This window comes from Pseudorasbora parva, chromosome 25 (genome assembly GCF_024679245.1).
Source record: "Pseudorasbora parva isolate DD20220531a chromosome 25, ASM2467924v1, whole genome shotgun sequence".
NCBI classification, from domain to species: Eukaryota; Metazoa; Chordata; class Actinopteri; order Cypriniformes; family Gobionidae; genus Pseudorasbora; species Pseudorasbora parva.
In genome coordinates this window covers 10,547,523-10,568,807 of record NC_090196.1, presented here as the reverse complement: position 1 = coordinate 10,568,807, position 21,285 = coordinate 10,547,523, and the positions used below count along the sequence as shown (strand labels likewise).

Below are 21,285 nucleotides of genomic sequence, written 5' to 3'. Positions count from 1 at the left end.
ATTACTGTTATTTTACAGGCATTTACCAGATTATTACAATCAAAATCCTTCAATAAAATGACAGCGCTGATAGTTCTACGGAGGATTACTGTTATTTTACAGGCATTTTCCAGATTATTACAATCAAACTCCTTCAATAAAATGTAAAGACGTGATAAAGATTTAAAATTAAGAATTTTATTTTGGCAGATAAAATAAGTCTGAAAACAGTATAAAAAGGATTCAAATCAACTCAAACTCTGATTTGCAGCATTTGTTTACACAATTTAATAGTGTTTAAATTATGTAAAACAATCTAAATAAAATGGAATGATTCCATCATTAAATTATTGATATTGATATAAATAAAATACAACATTTAAACTACTTCAGTAATTAACAATAGTTTCATCAAATTCTCAAACTTTAGGATTATGGTTATACAAGACTGTGTAACACTTTACAAAATGTACAACGTTTATTAAAATTATACAGCATTTATTTATTAAATGTTCAAGGGTTAGTGAAAATAATGTAATTTATTCCTCACCCTCATGCCGTTCCTCACCCATAAGACCTTCGTTCATCTTTGGAACTCAAATTAAGATATTTGTGTTGAATCCGATGGCTCAGTGAGGCCTCCGTAACCAGCAATGACATTTCCTCTCTCAAAATCCATTAATGTACTAAAAACATATTTAAATCGGTTCATGTGAGTACAGTGGTTCAATATTAATATTATAAAATGACGAGAATATTTTTGGTGCTCCAAAAAAACGAAATAACGACTTATATAGTGATGCCCGATTTCAAAACACAACTTCCTGAAGCTTTGGAGCATTATAGATCAGTGTGTCAAATCAGCAGTTCGGAGCACCAAAGTCACATGATTTCAGCAGTTTGGCGGTTTTACACGCGATCCGCGTGTCAAGCTTCTGAAGCTTCAGGAAGCAGTGTTTTGAAATCGGTCAGTTTTTTTTGGCACACAAAAAATATTCTCGTCATTTTATAATATTAATATTGAACCACTGTACTCACATGAACTAATTTAAATATGTTTTTAGTACATTAATAGATCTTGAGAAACGAAATGTCATTGCTATGCAAGCCTCACTGAGCCATCGGATTTCAACACAAATGAGGGGGGTACAATCCACAAACCGTCTAACTCTAACTGACAGGAGATTTCTGATTACAAATATAACAGTCTTTTATTCAGAATTCTAACAAGCGTTTTAAGAAGTAACAAAAAAAAAGATCCATGATTTGTTACCAGAAGGTAAAGCAGATAAAGAACAATCCTTCAAAACACCAGTAATCAGCAGGGTCCTTGGTGCATCTGGGAAGAAAAAAAGAACACTATGATTCTCTGAAAAGTCTTTAAAAAAAAAAAAGATTTTTAATAAATGTTTTTATTTGAATTATTTTTTACTTTAAACAAGCTCAATTTAAAGTAATTACAATTTTCTTTTTGTCTTCTGTTTCATCTGGTAGGGTCTGGTAGCTGAGGGTCTTTTCCTCAATCTTTTTAAGGGAATTAAATATAGGATTAATGACAGCATATTTTTGAACTAACTAAAAAGACATAATGAAAATACTTGAGATCGTTTACCACCCAAAAAATGGAAACTCTGTCATCGTTAACTCATCCTCATGTCGTTTCAAACCTGTATAATTATTTCTTGATATATTTTGAGGAATGTTGGCAACCAAACTGCTTTCCTTTGTATTTAAAAAAAAAAAAACACTGAAAACAAATTGATCAAAATAAAGAAAGTCATACATGTTTGGAACAACATGAGGGTGAGTAAGTGATTGATAGACTTTTAATTTTGGTGTCAACTATCCCTTCAGTTTGTGTGTAGAATTTCCTGAAGAGTGTAGCTCTAAACATCTGCCTGGAATTTTCTGGTAGTCCTGAAAACCTTGATTAGGTGGTTAAGATGAGTTTAATTAGGCAAATTCAATTAAAAAATGACAAGTTTGTTTTTTTTTAAATATATGCTTTATAAGGGGACGTTTACACAACGCGTTTTGGACATTCATTTACACAACAATGGAGTTCTGGTGGCCTGAAAACACAATGTTTTTGAAAACAATACCGTTATCTCTGTGTAAACTTAATGGTGATGGACACACATGCGCATTACATGCTTAGTTTATTGGTATGCGTGTTTGAATGCATATGTGCGCAGACAAGTAGGCTTTCTTTACCAATGAAATTGCTAAATCACTTGTCTAGAATGTATTAATACAGTTATTTAGTTGTTTTCGTAGAATTTTGCAAACAGGGATTGTTTCGATAAATTATTGTCATTTGTATAACATTTTTTTAACAAACACGTCAGTACACACATCATGACAATAATCCAAGAGAATTGTGAAGCTCACATGATAAGTGAAGATAACTTATTATTATTATTATGTAGTTTCTGGAGCATGCTTTAGTATAATGCAAGTTTATATTCAGATTTATTTTTCTAAGCACATTTTACCAATTCAAACCCAAAATTATAAGTGATATATATTTTTTAAGAAAGGCTCGGGGTGAAAAATGTCTTGTATTCAGGTGTGCATCATTATTACACAGGTTTTCATTTATAGATAAACTGGGCAAAAAAAAGGATTTAACTTAGACTCAAACGTCCTTTTTTTAAATACCCATGAGAAAGATGCAATACTAATGCAGTACTAGAAATTGCACAATTAAGGCATGCCCATTGGACAGCAAAACATCGATTCAGCAGGGTCATAAAAAAACAGGTGAAGAAAATACATTAACTTCTAAAACATGAATTAAGGTGAATTACTTGTGAACCATCAGGAACCCTTTAGTCTCCAGAACCACAGGACCAGACACCACCAGAACTGCAACCTAGATAGTAATCTCCAGAAGTGCAAGGTGTCAGGATATCAGAGACTTTTAAGAACCCTGAAATATGACCCCCACTTAATAAGAATCACAAGAGTCACTCTCAATCTGTCTATTATGTATGTCTTCATGTTTGATTCTTATTAAATGGTGTTTTTTAGGATTCTTTACCTAACTGAAGTGTCTGAGATCCTGACACCTTGCACTTCAGGAGACTCGGTTGCAGTTCTGGAAAATTGGCCTGTTTTGACCCTGCTGAATCAATAAGCATTTTGCTGTCCAATGGTCACACCTTAATTTTGATTATTGCATTAGTATTGCATCATTCCATTTTAATAATTTTTGACTCTTCAGTCTGAGTTAAATCTCTTTTTTAGCCCATTTTACCTTTTAGCCTTTTTCACTTTCAGCCTTCTTTAATTATACATCCCTTATAAATGATTTAATAAATTAATAGTAGTTATCAAGATTAATATGGTGTGGAATCATAGACTGTAAAAAAGATGGACAACAAGTCAGTTTTCAGGACTTGTGTGGCACACTTGTGTGAAATGGGTAAAATGTGCTTGGAAATAAGATCAGAATATCACCTTGTGTAATTATGCACACACTGTATGCCTATATGGACTCACAAAGATGAATCACTTTTCCAACAATCTGTGGAAAGCTGGGATTGCATGATGGAGGGAAAATAGTGCATTTTGTAGTGCATTATACCTTTATGGTCTATGGTTTTATATACTGCATTGATACTTACTAGTGATGTACTTGTTTCTCTGTTGGTACCTGTTCTGCCCTGCAAACATTGTTCCGATGCTTGATCTAAAGAAAAGGAAAATAAAATAAAAAATAAAGTTAAAATTAGCTTTATCTACTTTTAAAGTTTTATCATTAGCAGTTATCACAGTTGGAAAAGGAAATGTCAAAAATACTTGGAAAGAAACAGGCAGTCAAACATAATTTTCATCTCTCAAAGACAAGCACAAGCTACATCATATTTTTGTGTTGCTAAAAAAATAAAAAATAATTTATATATATATATATATATATATATATATATATATATATATATATATATATATATATATATATATATATATATATATATATAGTGAAAATTAAAGTGAGCAGCAAGTAACCATTTTGTCCTCAAAGTTGATGTGTTAGAAGCCGGAGAAATGGGCAAGTGTAAGGATTTGAGCGAGTTTGACAAGGGCCAAATTGTGATGGCTAGACAACCGGCTCAGAGAATCTCCAAAACTGCAGCTCTTGTGGGCTGTTCCCGGTCTGCAGTGGTCAGGATCTATCAAAAGTGCTCCAAGGAAGGAACAGTGGAGAACCGGCCACAGGGTCATGGGCGGCCAAGGCTCATTGATGCACGTGGGGAGTGAAGGCTGGCCCGTGTGGTCTGATCAAACAGACGAGCTACTGGAGCTCAAACTGCTCAAGAAGTTAATGCTGGTTCAGATAGAAAGGGGTCAGAATACACAGAGCATCGCAGGTTGTTGCGTATGGGGCGGCATAGCCGCTGACCAGTCAGGGTGCCCATGCTGACCCCTGACCCCGCCGAAAGCACCAACAGTGGCATGTGAGCATCAGAACTGGACCACGGAGCAATGGAAGAAGGTGGACTGGTCTGAGGAATCACGTGTTCTTTTACATCACGTGGATGGCCGGGTGTGTCGCTTACCTGGGAAACACGTGGCACCAGGATGCTCTATGGGAAGAAGGCGAGCCGGCGGAGGCAGTGTGATGCTTTGGGCAATTTTCTACTGGGAAACCTTGGGGCCTGCCATCCATGTGGATGTTACTTTAACACGTCCACCTACCTAAGCATTGTTGCAGACCAAGGTTATTTTCGTAAACGAAAACTGAAACTAAGACTAAAACTATTGGTCAAAAAACATTTTCGTAAACTGAAATAAAATTTAAAAATCTGAATAAATAAAAAACTAAAACTAAACGAAACTAACCACTCTTACTAAAAAACTAACTGAAATAAAATAATAATTAGCAAAAATAAATATTCGTTTTCGTTGTTAATAAGCTCTCTTTAATGTGGTGGAAAATCTGACTGTGGCGGTTGAGGGAGTGTCTATTGCGCAACTGCGCGTGAAGTGAGCTGAGGAGATTAACCGCTGTCCTGTGACGGACGCGTGCAGACAGGCAACACATCGCCAGTCCTAAACGGGAGTTCACAAAGAATCAATGCGTCCGTGGCAGTGAAAGGGGAAATAACACAAGGTAATGAGATGCACGTTGAACTTCTTTTAAGCTCACTGTTTTAGAATGCCGTTTCTTACGAGACGAGAGACGCAGGCGCAAAAGTCAGCAACTATAAACGTTACTAGCCTACTGTGCGTTTGAGATTTCATGTTTGCATAATATTGACAGGCTCAAAGGTGTTATCATAATCATTTACTACTAATAATATTATTATCTGTGTGGAGACATTTCCCCACAAAGTAGGGAATGCCAGGACACACACACACACACACACACAGGTTTGTTTCACTATATAAGTGAGGACATTGCATGGACTTCCATTGATTTTATATCAGGTTAATGATATTTTATATCTCCTAACTCAATTCCTATCCCTAAACCTACCCATCCCAAGAACGTGCAAAACAATAGATTTAAATAAAAACATGTTTTGGCCGATTTATAAGCCTTTTTAACTAGTGAGGACCAGCCAAATGTCCTTACTTATCAGTTATCATAATATTTTACTAGATAAGTGAGGACATTGGTCCCCTTTACAATTATAGCACAACAAACACACACCCACACACACACACGCACGCACACACACACACATGTCTGGTGCGCTATCTTTGTGGGGACTTGCCATATAGACGGTTTTTATACCATACAAACCATATATTCTATCCCCCTACACTCCCCCTGCCCCTAAACCTACCCATCACAGGAAACTTTCTACATTTTTACATTTTCAAAAGAACTCATTATGTATGATTTATAAGCTTTTGTACCCATGGGGACCTCAATTTAGGTCCCCACGGTGACACGAGGCCCCATGAGTCTGTGTGCATTCAGTTTGAAGTCCTCACCAGGCTAGAAAAACATGTGCACACACACACACACACACACACACACACACACACACACACACACACACACACGTTTGTTTCCATGTTTTATGGGGACATTCTATAGACAAAGAGTTTTACATTAACCGTACCCCTAAACCTTCCCACCACAGAAAACGTTCTGCATTTTTAGGGTGTGTTCACACTTGCAGTTTGGTTTGTTCGGTTCATTTGGTCCAGACCCCCCAAAAAAACCCAAAAAACATTTAGGCCTGGTCCGATTATTGTTTAGATTGGAATTTTTATCACCAAACCAAAAGATACCAAATCTAAAGACATAGGGATATGTTCACAATCTGATTGGTGAGCTTTTATGACATATTGCCTATTTTGAGACAGAACTTACTGAGCATCGAAAACAATGCTGTGTGTTGGGATAAATGAGCTCTTTGTGTGTGCATAGCCTGCACATGATTGCATTTTGACAAGCTGATAACTCGTGAAGAGCTTATAAAATGTTTAAAGGAGTCAAAACAGCGGCAGGAATCCCTCCGTCACACACACAAACACAAGTCTTGGGTTTCTGTTGCGTTTATATATCATTCGAACCGCATCAGAGTTAGTTTGGAAGCAGATCGAGACCCATCTTTTTACTGGTCTCGGTCTGCTTGTTTGGTGCACAGCAGGGTCTGGATGGCAGTGTTAACTTATGTTCAAATAAACCACACTAACAGAGCATTTGCACCAGGGTTTGTTTAAATCAAACCAAACTACTGTGAACAAGTGTTCCTTGTGGGGACAAAAAGTTCCCTTGCAAGGACAAGGATTTCTGATATTGCCATCTTTGTGGGGACAATTTGTCTCCATAATGTAGGCTTTACAGGAAACACACACACACACACACACACACACACACACACACACACACACACACACACACACACACACACACACACATGTATTTGCTCTAATAATGCAGTGTTTATATATATAGTGACTTGAGGACTTTAAGAACTCTCCCAACAGTGTTAGAAAGTTAAAAAGGCTTGTAATAAAATACTAGCTTTAATAAATATGTTTATTTACTTTCAAAAATTGCCATATAAAATGTATTTATTTTTATTTTCACTTTCAAAAGAACATGTTAATAAACTATGCATGAAACCACAGGCTAATCATGTTCAAACATATTTATTCCAGTTCAAGTTTAAACAAAATCCTGTAAGGACTTTAGGGATCGTATGAGTTTTTTTGCTTCATTAATAATTAATGTGAAGATCAAAGTACAGCTCAACTTTAAACTACTGATTTAGTCTAAATGTGTAATTATGGTCTATAAACAAATACATTTAAATGAAGGGAGATATACACTAAACATCACACTCTTGATTACTTACAAACAAGATGCAAACACTAAAAAGTTGTGAAATATATTGGACCATTTTTGTTGTAATCAAAGAAAAATACCGTTTTTTTCATAATTTGACTGGATGGAAAAGACCAAAATTTAGACTGTTAACATAAACCATTAAAATGATATCGAAACAATCAATATGAATTCAATTAAATCCAATTAAAACATCTTGTCATTGTCTAAGTGAGTTTCATTTTCAGAAAATTACCACTTAAGAATTGACATATTTGAAAAGATAACACTTTATTTTAAGGTTCAGTTATTAACTATTAACTAGTTGCTTATGAGCATGCCTATTACTAGGATATGGCCTTATTCTGCATGACCTTAAAAACCATCATTGAAAACCAGTGCCCCAACTAGAAGTACATTTTTTTAAAGGCTCACTGAAGTGCCTGGAAACACGCCGCATTATTCAATGTGTTGACATAATTTCCCCTGAAACGGCTCCAGCTGTTAGCAGCTCCTCCCCTTTTTTGAAACAGCCAATAGCATTTCGTTAATATACAGTTTTACTAGAGCGCAAGAGCGGACCTTCTCTCTCTGTTTGGTAAAGCCAGTTTTGTCTAACTGTTTTTCATCATAATCTCCTCCATATCTCTTTGAAATGCAGCATTCTGTGCAGAATTCAAATGGGTCCAATATGTTTGTCTGCGCGGACTCGCTCTCGTGTCTGTAGTCTAAATTTAGACCAGAGCCGTTGGGGTGTGTGCAGTGTGTGAAACTAACGTGAAAACAGACTTAATTCGCCTCAAATGAAAGCATATTTACACTGAATTGTTTCCTATCACATATATAGTGTGCCTTTCACAATGTAGAAATTAGTAAATGTGTGTTAACAACTGACCGATTTCAGCTTCAGCAGTGTAGGGGGCGGGCTTTAGATTCTAGAGTGCATTTTGATTGGACAGAAGATTTGATGAGAAAGTGAAGTCTGCGATGATGTCACCAAAATCTGAGATTCGTTTTATAGGAAGTGGGAGATCGGAAATTTTGAATGCTTATTTCTCCTAAATGCAAATTTTGTCATAGTTTTGGAATATACCAGCTTATTCAGAACTTTAAGGCTAACACAGTCATACTAAAAGCTAAAAAAAAATTGGATTTTGATTTCAGTGGACCTTTAAACTTTTAAGTTAGAAAAAGTGTTGTACCTGTTATCTTTTGAACATACACTATAATGCCAAAAGTTTTGGGATGCCTTCTTTTACATGTACAAGGACTTTAATGACATCCCATTTTTAATCCATATGGTTTATTATGGAGTTGGCCCACCCTTTAACAGCTTCAACTCTTCTGGAATGGCTTTCCACAAGGTTTAGGAGTGTGTTTATGGGAATTTTTGACCATTCTTCTAGAAGCACATTTGTGAGGTCAGGCACTGATGTCGGACAGGAGGCCTGCCTTGCAGTCTCCGCTCTGATTCATCCCAAAGGTGTTCAGTTGTGTTGAGGTCAAGGCCAGTCGAGTTCATCCACACCAAAACTCTCTCATCCATGTCTTTATGGACCTTGCTTTGTGCACTAGTGTGCAGTCATGTTGGAACAGGAAGAGGCCATTGCTGTTGTTCCAAATTGCTTTCACTTTTTTAAAATACTACTAACAGTTGACCGTGGAATATTTAATATTGAGGAAATTTCCTGAATGGACATATTGCACAGGTAACCTATCACAGTACTATGCTTGAATTCACTGAGCTCCTGAGAGCGACCCATTCTTTCACAAATGTTTGTAGAAGCAGTCTGCATGCCAATGTGCTTGATTTTATACACCTGTGGCCATGTCATTGGAACACCTGAATTAAATTATTTGGAGTGGTGTCAATATACCCCTATAATAATTTTGGCAATATAGTGTAGATCTGAGCTCAAATGGTTGTAATTCATAAATTCTTTGGAATACAGACCCGAGGTTGGCTTCCATTGTATATTTAAAAATGTCTAAAATTAAACTCTTTCAAATTAAAATAAAATGCCAAATGTTTAAAGTTGTGTTCCAAATCAGAAGTTGATATCTCAAAAATTGAGCCCCCTAAAAGGATTTAGTTCCACTTTTATTGTAATACAATGTCAAATTTTAAAACGGTTTGCTCAGGATGAAGGTTTAGTGTTTAAGCTTTCAATATTATATGGTGATACATAATTTATAATCATTACTAAAAACTGTGATATATAATAAAAAGGCAATACATAAACTGGCAAAGAATATTAATGCTATTATTGATTTAATGATTTTTTAATGATTTTTAATGATGATGGAGAATGTTTGTAGCCTAAGGCCTTAGGCTAAAAACATACTCCATCATCATTAAAAAAGTATATGTTTACACGACACTGCTTCTGATTTTTTGGCTGTTCATTTGCACAACAACAGCGTTTTGAGGGCTTGAAAATGCAAGCTTTTGAAAACGGTTTCAAAGTGAATGGTTTTGAAAACTATGCTTTTACTGCCTCCAGCCAAAACATAAATCTGTGCAAACGTTGATAAGCATTTAGCACTGATGATAGTCCAAGATGGATTGATTATTTATTTGTTATGTTTTTTTGTGCACAGTCACATTTTTGTTAGTGCACTTTGGTATTTTGTTATCATCTTTCATGTTTCATCTTCAGTAAACTGTGTTTTTCAACGGACCTTGAACTTTGAATTTGTTTGGTGTGCGGATTCTTTTTTCTTTTCTTTTTTTTCATGTTTAATAAATAAAGCACAACTACTGGGAAACTGACAGTTAACAGGTTAATTAAGTAACAAAATGTGTATGTTCGATTTGACAGTTAATCATAATAAAGGGACATTTTCAGTGTTAAGAAGAATATAATAACTTATTTGTGTATGTAGATGCAGCATATGTAACTGTCAGGGACAGTGTTTTCTTGTTATTTTATAATTATTATACTTTAAGGTTTTATGAACTCATTAATTAGGAGTCTGGGTTTTGTGAACTGTATATTAGCTGTCTTTAAGTACAATTTACTTACATACAATATAATGTAAAAATTAAGTTATTGAGCACATGTTGTATTGCAAATCTTATTTGCTATTGAGTTTGGATACAGGTAAGGTTAGGGACAGGTTTGATGGTATGGCTAGGTTTAAGAGTGTAAATCAAAGGGGTAATCTAGGACTCGCAAAGCGTACCACCCCTAGGGGCTGCCATTGCTAACCAAGCCATCACCTGCTGTTAGCATTCCATTGACTCCCATTCATTTTTGCATCACTTTGACAGTGGATAACTTTACGTCTGAGGCGTTTAAAAGGGGGGTGAAACACTCAGTTTCAGTCAATCTCATGTCAGTCTTGAGTACCTATAGAGTAGTATTGCATCCTTCATATCTCCAAAAAGTCTTTAGTTTTATTATACTTATAAAATAAATATAGGCTGTATCGAGTCTTTCCGGAAATCGTGTGGGCGGAGCTAAAGAATGACGAGCGGGCACAAAGCTGTGACGTCCTCAAGCGTGGAGAAGAAAACGCTACCCTTAATAAACCATAGCTATAAATCAGATTCAACTAATACATATATGATCCAGAATCAGATCCAGAGGCTGAAATAAATTGAACAGGAGAACATCAGGACGTCCGTCTCTGTGGTATGGACTGTATTTAGTGGCCTGTCAACATTTGTGTGTGTTAACTCGTGGTTTATGATGACACGATTTAGTTTATAAACTATTGTATGCGACTAAACATTAGCAGTAGCAAGCAAAACAATTTTGCACGTCAGACTAGTGTAACGTTATACATAGAACAACAATGGAGTAACCGTTAGCGCATTTGAATGAAGAAGCCCGCTTTGTGAGAACGCTAGGTTTATGTTTGGGTGATTTTACAATAAACAAACTGACACCTATATTGGTCAGCTAAACAAATGTATTTAAACACACACCATAGATCGCATGCTCCATTGAAAAATTAACTAACATTATACACGATCGTGTTGTTTACTGATGTTTACTTACGCGACGATAGCCAACAACATAGACATTTGAAGCAGTTTGACTCACCGCTTGTTTCCAAAGCACGACCGTGAACCTTTATCGCTGGGACCGCTCCCTCAAAAACACACTTCTTTGGTAACATTGTTGATTTCGTGAAGTCCTGTGACAGCAGTGACCATGGAGATCCACTTTTGCGACACAACCGAAACGTGATGTTGTGACGCTTCCCGTCATTTCTGCGTGAGAATCCGGAAGGTTTTTTTGACACAGAAATACTCCATCAAACGTCCAACTTAGTTTTTGAAACTTTGTCTATGTTTAGGATGGGAATCCAAGTCTTTAACAGTGTAAAAAGCTCAGTATGCATGAAACAGAATTTCATTTACGCATTTGGCAGATGCTTTGGATAAAAGCATCTGCCAAATGCGTAAATGTAAATGTATACAAATGAAAGTGAATATAAAGGGTTTTTTCAACATTTTTAATAACATTTAGCATATCCCCGTGAGCAGTAAGTAGTGATTTTATCCACTTATTGACTGTCTAAACAATTTCTGATTAAACTGGAAGTTTCTTAGTGAGACAACATGAACGATAATATCCCCTGTGTTGTCTAGAGCCAACGCAAGATGCAAGTACAGTAATAATTGGAAACTCCTAGTAGTATGCATCAGTATGACAAATGTCAAAGTTAATATTATTTCCTGGCAGTGTTGTCATACAAATCTACAAAATACAACCGTAGATACATATGGCAATCCCTTTTGTCGGATATAATTATAGTTAAGCCTATAGGCTATTTTCATCATAACACACATCTCAGAAGCTAACTATGTTAGATTAGTTGCTTACAGATCGCTCACGCGATCCTTCTAGCTAATGAAATCTCCACCACTTAAGCTGAAACGGTAGTAATTTTACAAGGCATTGTCAATTTGTTTAAAAAAAAAAAAAAAAAAAAAAAAACTGTAGGCTACTGTACTGTACAAACAACATAATTGTGCACTAACGTTACCCAGTTCACTGTTTAGAGTTTGTGAATCAAAGTGAAGAAGCTATCATTGTAAAAATCAAACGGTGACACATTACAGTGATTTTTTTTTTTTTTTTTAAATGCTAAAAACAAAGTTGTGACTGCTGACAATATAAGTTAACGTGTAAAGTCAATGTTATATGCTAGGTCACATGTAGGCTGAAGTTATAGTACTGACGTTACGTTTTGCAGGTCTTACTGAAAATAAATACTAAATTTACCACTCAAAAGTGTCCATTTCCAATCTCAAAACAATTGGTTGTTCCTCAAAATCTTTATCTTCTTCAGGAACAGGATCGAACACAAGGTTAGATGCATAATCACTCCATGATGGATGATATACAGTAGAGGTGTTTCTGTTACTAAACTGAGCCGCGCAGTGAAACAGCCAATCAGAGCCGAACTCCACATTAATATTCATGACCCTTCCAAATAAAGCAAAAACAGACCATTACATCCTAGGGACAATTTCTGGGCTTGTAAATGGACCTGTAAAACCGTATCTGAACAATTTGAACCCTTAAAAAAGCCACATACCCTATATGTAGATATCAGATATCAACCTTTTATTGAAGCTGGTGCTTTGCTGTGCAAAGAGACATTTCGAAAAATTTAAGCTGCGGGTACATGCGCTTTTGCCACAGAGAGCTATTATGTCCTATAAATATCTGTGATAATCTGTGCAGATTTCAGTTGATGATGCTGTTTGAAGTTACCAATAAAGAAATATAAATGGATGAGAAAGAAAAGAGCTGGATGATCTTTATTTTGAAAATAAATATTAAAAGCACGATAAGCTGCAAAAGAGAACAGAATTATACTGACAGGATGCTGTCCGCCTGCTCCGAGTGCAAACATCACGTACAAACGTCTCTAAACGGACAAATAAACTCAGAAATACATCAACATGCCAAGTAAACACAGTAGAGGGGTGTGTTCTCTCTCTCTCTCTCTCTCTCTCTCTCTCTCTCTCTCTCTCTCTCTCTCTCTCTCACCCCCAAACACACAGAAGAAGAAGAGTATTATGCTCTTCAGTCGTTAGCAACCTCACAGTGAAAGCCCTGCACAATTAATTCCATATTGCATCTTGCATATTTGTTTGTTTTAACTGTCTGTGGACCAAATAGCTAAATATAAGACGCTTGAGCCTATGCCTAACAGTTTAGGAGTTATGAGCCATTTCATACTTTTGACCGCTGTAGCACCCCGTCAGGCCAAGCAGGGCACACCTCTGTGACTTTGTAGTCGGTGTGAGTACTACCAGCTCTAAAAGTTTCAAGTCTGCCTGGTCAGTTTAAGGTGGAGAATGATGCATCATGAGAAAATTAAGAATAACATTAGAGTTTCAGCACTTTGTGTTTGAACCCCTAATTGTATTGCTTAAATTTTATTGGATTTTTTTTTTTTTTTTTTGTCTTAAATAATATTATGTAATGTTTTTACTATGGCTCTTTTGGAAAATGACTCTGCATAAATGAAAAAACAACTCTTTGGTCAAAAAACATTCCGACTCCTAAACTAGAGAAATGAGATATACTGCAGTGTATATACTACTACATTATAGCTTAAAGGCCCACTGAAATCAAAATTAATTTAGTATGACTATGTTAGCTTTAAAGTTACGAATAAGCTGGTGTGTTCCAAAACAATGACAACATTTGGATTTAGGAGATATGAGCATTCAAAACGTACAGCCTCTGACTTCTGTTAAAACAAATGACAGATTTTGATGACATCATCGCAGACTTGACCATCTCTTTAAATCTCCTGTCCAATCAAAAAGGCTCTCTAGAATCTAAAGCCCGCCCCTACAGTGCTGAAGCTGCGGCTGAAATCGGTCAGTTGTTCACACATTTACTCATTTCTACATGGTGAAAGGCACATAGCACACACTCCTATATATGCGATAGGAAACAATCAGTTGAGGCGAATGAAGTTTGTTTCCACGTTAGTTTCACGCACTGCAGCAGCACACACATACCAACGGCTCTGGTCTAAAGTTAGACTACAGATACGAGAACGCAGCGCGGATCATATGCACGAGTTGGCAAACAAAAGTCAGACAACAAAACATAACGGACCCATTCGAATTCTGCACAGAAAGCTGCATTTGAAAGTGATATGGAGGAGATTATGATGATAAACAGCTCGACGAAACTGGCTTTACCAAACAGAAAGGCTCTAGTCAAACATATGTTAACGAAACGCTATTGGCTGTCTCAAAAAAAGGGAAGGAGCTGCAAACAGCTGGAGCCGTTTCAGCGGAAATTACGTCAACACATTGAGGCCATGTCCATTCTAATATGTTTTCATTTGAAAACTTATATTTTTCTCTCCGTTTTGGCCTTCCGTCCACACTGAGACAGCGTTGAAAGAGACAGTCAATGAAAACGTATCGTTTTGAAAACGCTCTCCAAAGTGGATAAATTTGAAAACGTTGTCTTCACGTCGTAGTGTGGACTATGAAAACGGAGGCTTTTTAATACGATGACGCATTTTTAGCCATGTGATGCAATCATATGAGCATTTCACACTCTATATTCATGTGTTACTCGCAGCAACAACTCCACCTCACTGTCTGCCCATTTTAAAAACTCAGTGCCTTTTCTCGACATTGCAGCAAAATTTCAAAGAGTAAATAAACAAGTAGCGGAAATGACGCAAGTCGAAGCGTCTTGGATTTGCTCATGCGCAGTACGGTGATGTAAGCGTTTTCAGACTTTTCAGTGTAGATGAACATTTTTTTGTAAAATGATTGAAAATGATAGTGTGGACGCGGAGCGTTTTTAGACGAAAACTCTGTTATTAAATTTATCCGGATTAGTGTAGACGTAGCCTGAATAATGCGTTTCAAGGCACTTCCGTGGGCCTTTAAAATCTTGATGAAAAGAAAACTTTATGTAAACTATATTCATATAAATGTATTTAGGTAATGTTTTAGTTGATATATCAATGGCATTGGATTTGGTGGCTTGTCAAGTTATCCAAAGCACAAAATTTTCGAAGCGAACAAAATGAATTTCACATCCCACAGAGTAGAAAATTCGAGGGCTGATCCTAGATCAGTATTTTCCTCCGAGACACTTGCGGCGTCTGTGCCCAGATGTGACAGTTTTGTCCATTGTGCCTTGAGCTTTGAAGGAAATCCTGTTCAAAAATGCACAATTCGGTGAACACTGCTTTAGAAAGAGATCTGTGATTGTTTGCTGGGGTCCAGAGAGGCGTCTCTGACCAGTTGGCATTGCCATCTTAACCCATTCTCGTGCTACTCCCTATTCAAGCGCCGCCTGAACAGCCTGCAGCTCCGTAAATGCCAAAATCTGCATCGCCTCCGAGATCCAAAGAACACAGGCAGTGAGCCTGCAGGGTTTAAACCCATGAGAGTGAAACAGGAAGGGGAAGAGGATGAAAGGGAAATGAGAATGAAAGCCGAGATGATACAGACTGAACTGAATATTTGCTTTTTGTTTTGCAAAAAAAGACAATTGATTTGCTGCGACCTGCTGATGTCCTTCGAATAACATCCAAGGTGACTGTGGTTCGGAATAAAGTCACATTGATACAAAAAAGCTGAATAGATGCAATAAAGCATTTATTCCGTTTTAAACAGTGGGATGAAAGAAGGGCGGCTGAGAGAATAAACTAATGAGCTTATTTAGATCAAGGCCGATTTGACACGGCTGTCATAGCCCTTCTCAAAGATAGCGCAAGCTACCCTGCCACTTCCAAAAGAATCAAAATCATTGATGTAAAACATTGATTAAAATGCACATTTGATACTTTTTCCATCCGCTGTTTGCCTCTGAATGATGTGTTTGGCATGCGCATGAAACCAGTGTGTCTCATTAGTATTAATTCATAAAGCATGGCTTAACGGCGTTAAATTAATTAAATGCGTTAACAACATTGGCTGTATTCTCTTTAGCTTAAATTTCAACATAAACAGCGGAAATGATGTATTTGACAGTAAAAAAGGGTTTTCCCATAATATTTTATCATTGATGAACAGGAATCCTGCAATGGCATTATATTGGACTCTAGCTCTTCTCACATAAAAATTCCAATGATTGTAGTTCTGACGAGTCTTGTGAACTGCACGGAGGATTCATAAATATAGGATGATTTCAGGGTGATTGGGACACATTTTGCCATTGGGATGACTTGGAAAAATTCTCCCAATCCCTGAATTCACCATATATATATATACACACATACACACACACACACACACACACACACACACACACACACACACACACACACACACACACACACACACACACACAGAGCAAAACAGTGTGTAGACACTGCTAGCCTACATTGTACTACTGAAGAAATTAAAATAAGCTTTTAATTGTTTAACAATATTTCATCTGTTATGAGTGAGTTTGTCTGGAATTTATAATTTTTACTTTTATATTTTACGTTGCATCTATTTTGTTCTTTAAGATAGATCCTGTATAGGTCATAGTTTGACTCAAGCTTTTTTGCTCAAAGGTGAAGACCCAACTTTATGCATGTTTTGTAAGACCGTCCTGGGTTTAAACAATAATGCTCGTTTATCAAGTTATTTCACTTAAGGATGTTTAGTAAGATTAAACTCTAATCTGTTAATTAAACTTTGCTGAAATTAAAAACCTTGATTTGGTCTCTACACTTCATTATGGTAACTCTGCTAAACTATAATTACTAAAACTAAAACTGAAACTAAATAAATAAAAACTAAATAGAAATGTATTTGCAAAATAAAAACTAAACTAAAACTAGCAAAACCATTTGTAAAACTAACTAAAACTAAACTGAAATTTGTAGCAAAATTGAAAACGATAATAAAATAAAAACTAATTTAAAAAAGCAAAACTATAATAACCTTGTTGCAGACTATTTACACCCTTTCATGGAAACCCTTTCCTTGGTGGCTGTGGTCTCTTTCAGCAGGATAATGTGCCCTGCCACAAAGCGAAGTGCTTCAGGAATGGTTTGAGGAGCACAGCAAAGGGTTTGAGGTGTTGACTTGGCCTCCAAACTCCCCAAATCTCAATGGCAAATCAGCATATTTTAATTATGTGACACTGAAGACTGGAGTAATGATGCCATGCAATGTGCTTATTTCGAAGTTCAGAAAATTCAAAGTTAATGATTTTAACCAGAATTCATAATAATACTAAATTACTGAACAACATCCTTGAATATTTTGTGGGAGTGACACCCCTAGTGTAACAAATCTTAGCGGCCAGCATGATGTAATAGTCATAGAGAATAGGGATTCATATTCAGGTTGTGCCAGAGGCACTATGTGCAGTTTTATATTTGAATGGAGGGGTTTAAAGGGATAGTTCACCCAGAAATAAAAATTAGCCCATAATTTACTCACCCTCAAATCATCCTAGAAAGTATATGATTCTTCTTCCAGACGAATAAAATTATATTACAAAAGTCCAGGCTAATTCAAGCATTATACTAGTAGTAATAGTTGCTCTGTTTTTGAAGTCCATAAAAAAATTTTTTTTTAAATGCATCTGCCCGTAAAATAACGTGCTCTGGGGGGTTAATAAAGGCCCTCAGAAGCGAATCGATGCTTTTGTGTATGAAAAATATCCATATTTAAAACTTCATAAAGTAAAGTTTTAGCCGACTGACTTCTGTGTTCACTTTATGGAAAAAAAGTGTTGAAAGCGCGGGCGCCTCAGCCAAACGAAAGACTAATGCGACAAGGTAGGCTGGTCATGACGTCACGTACGCATCTTGAGTTTCACTTTTAACTTTCAACACTTTTCCACGGAAGGCGGTTGGCTGGAACTTTACTTGATAAAGTTTTAAATATGGATATTTTTCTTATACAAATGCATCGATTCACTTCAGAAGGCCTTAATTAACACCCCAGAGCCACATGGAGCACGTTATTTGATGGAGAGGTTTTTATGGACTTCAAAAACAGAACAACTATTACTGCAATTATAATGCTTGAATTAGCCTGGTCTTTTTAAATAATACTCTGATTTTATTCGTCTAAAAAAAGAATGTCATATACACCTATAATTTGAGGGTGAGTAAATGATGGGCTAATTTTCATTTTTGGGTGAACTATCCCTTTAACACTTATAATTTGGCACCTCTGGGTTCATTGGGGGTCATTCCTATGTTCCCCACGTTTATATGCACACAAGGGAAACATGACTATGATCCCCAAAATATATAAAGTATGATCTAATGAATCAAAGATTGGAAACAAGCCCTTAAAAACAAAACTCACCCAAAAATGAGAATTCTCTTATCATTTACTCACACATATGTTGTCTAGACCTGAATTAACGTTACATGTGAAACGTTACTTCTGTTTTCATGTATTGTCTCCCACACGAATGACCTTCATATCTTCAACAAATGAAATTAAATATTAACATAACGACAAACTTCCAATAAAATGACTAACGTTACTGTGCATATCAGTAACGTTATCAATTCACTGTCTTCGTGTTAGTAAGTTATTACAATACTCACCATCCCTGAAGATCGTGAGGCTGGATTTTCTTCCCAAAATTTCTGGTTCATGAGGGAAACAAACACACAACAATATTAGCTATTTAACTAACTTATTAACATAGGTATTATGTTAATATATTGATTATATATACTGATTATATATATATATATATATATATATATATATATATATATATATATATATATATATATATATATATATATATATATATATATACTCCTATATTGATTTTTTTTTTCTTCTCAAACCTAGCTTATAATATTAACACATGCAAACAACGACAATAACGATAGCTGGTAGTTAATGCATAACAGTATGTAACTTACTAATGTCGTTATTGGGGTAATCGCGATTTGATTATAACTTTCTTGATGTAACAGAAGATTTTAAAAAATAAAAATAAAACTAGTTAACTTACCTTCTGCAGTTCCAATATGTCCGTTACGTTGGTAAAAGTTGCCCATATGAATTTTTTTCTTGTTTGTCCTCCATTAACATCCCGCAACTTAAATTCGCCCAAAATATATAAAAAATAAAAATAACCAATGTAGAAATCCATGTAAAACCGAACAGAACCGAAGTTAACGTTAGCTAACGTTACTGCATTACAGATGCCCGCGCAGTAGCAGCGCACACACTCACTCTACAACAAACGTATAACTTAATTCAAATTTGAACTGTAAAAGGCGCGCGCATTTGTCATTGGCCAGTATACCGGATGACAGTCAGAATAACCAATCATGCTCAAAGCAATACAGAGAGACAATTAATTAATGAATTGTTTAAATTGTGTTATATATATATATATATATATATATATATATATATATATATATATATATATATATATATATATATATATATATATATATATATATATATATATATATATATATATACCAACCCCTACTCTGCTAAACACATACAGTGTAAACACTGGAAATGTATTAATTTCAATTTCTGCATCTTGGTAGCATTACAGTTACATTCATGTGACCTATAATGACCCTTTTACATTTGTACAAATTACTGACCTTTCCTTTAGAAATAATCTTGCCTATTGTCAACTTTCATTTTCCCTTTTACTGTGTGGCACTATAACATAACTTGTTGATTTAGGGTGGATCCTCTGTCCAAAGCAACTTGTTTGCTAATATTGCCATAATTCCATACAAGTTACAACATACAGATGAGGCTTTATGACCACCTTCCTAATATTGTGTTGGTCCCCCTTTTGCTGCTAAAACAGCCCTGACCCCTAAGATGTTAGCAGCAGATCCTTTAAGTCCTGTAAGTGGCAAGGCAGGGCCACCATGGATCGGACTTGTTTGTTCGGCACATCCCACATGCTCGATTGGATTGAGATCTGGGGAATTTTGAGGCCAAGACAACACCTCAAACTTGTTGTTGTGCTACTCAAACCATTCCTGAAGCATTTCTGCTTTGTGTCAGGAGCATTATCTGCTGGAAGAGCCACAGCCACAGCCACCAGGAAATACCGTTTTTCATCAAAGGGTGTACACGGTCTACAACAATGCTTAGGTAGGTGGGACGTGTTAAAGGAACATCCAAATGGATGGCAGGACCCAAGGTTCCCCAGCAGAACATTGCCCAAAGCATCACACTGCCTCCGCCGGCTCGCCTTCTTCCCATAGTGCATCCTGGGGCCATGTGTTCCCCAGGTAAGCCACGCACACGCACCCGGCCATCCACGTGATGTAAAAGCACACGTGATTCATCAGGATTCGTGCTTTGTAGTCCAATTCTGATGCTTATGTGCAAATCATGGCAAAAAATGCCATCATTTACCCACCAAACCTGTACAAGTTTCTTTTTCTGTTTGAACACAGAAGATGTTATGAAGAATGTTGGTAACCAGACAGCTGACTGTCATCGACTACAGTTATGGAGGTCAGTTTGAAGTCAGTCAGCTGTCTGGTTACCAACATTCTTCATAACATCTTCTGTGTTCAAACAGAAAAAGAAACTTGTACAGGTTTGATGGGTAAATAATGACAATTTTTTTTTTTTTTTTTTTTGGTGAACCATCCCTTTTAACTCCCGAATTTAATAGAAGAATGCTTTATTTTCAAATGTGTTTTTTTCCAAGGTTTTGACAAAAATAAACGTGTATCGTTTGTTTTTTCCTGATACTTATTTTACTTTTGTCAGAATTCTTGGCTTTCTTCATCTAGGCCAGAGTTGAATTTGTATATAATTTAAGAAAACAGAAAAAATACCATATAAATAATATAGTGATTTTCTCATAAATATTTGATTTACTGTTATTTGTCATTAATGATTTAATACTAAAACTTGCAGTCAAAATATTAATTTACAGATATTGTTTGTAATTTTACATTAGCCTAATGTTTATCAAATTTATGAAAACAGAGATCTACTCTATAAATAATACTCATTTTCCTGTATAAAAAATAAGAATTACTGTTATTTGTCATTAATGATAGTCCTTAAAATAATAGTCAAGTTG

General features: G+C 36.0%; 1 protein-coding gene across 3 annotated transcripts in view; it reads right to left on the bottom strand.

Moving 5' to 3' along the window:
- Positions 1–19,422, bottom strand: part of LOC137064868 (uncharacterized) — a 28,307-nt gene extending 8,885 nt beyond the window's left edge. For 2 of the 3 annotated variants that reach the window (XM_067436406.1, XM_067436408.1), the window contains exons 1-5: positions 19,213–19,422; positions 18,791–18,832; positions 3,609–3,673; positions 1,441–1,503; positions 1,253–1,318 (exon numbers count right to left, since the gene is read on the bottom strand). Coding sequence is in view for 1 of the 3 variants with exons in the window: in XM_067436408.1 (XP_067292509.1) it covers positions 1,298–1,318; positions 1,441–1,503; positions 3,609–3,673; positions 18,791–18,832; positions 19,213–19,258 (237 nt within the window). In the remaining 2 variants the exon portion in view is untranslated. The remainder of the gene's footprint in view (positions 1–1,252; positions 1,319–1,440; positions 1,504–3,608; positions 3,674–18,790; positions 18,833–19,212) is intronic. The other variant, XM_067436407.1, reaches the window with a different exon arrangement.
- Positions 19,423–21,285: the final 1,863 nt, after the last annotated feature.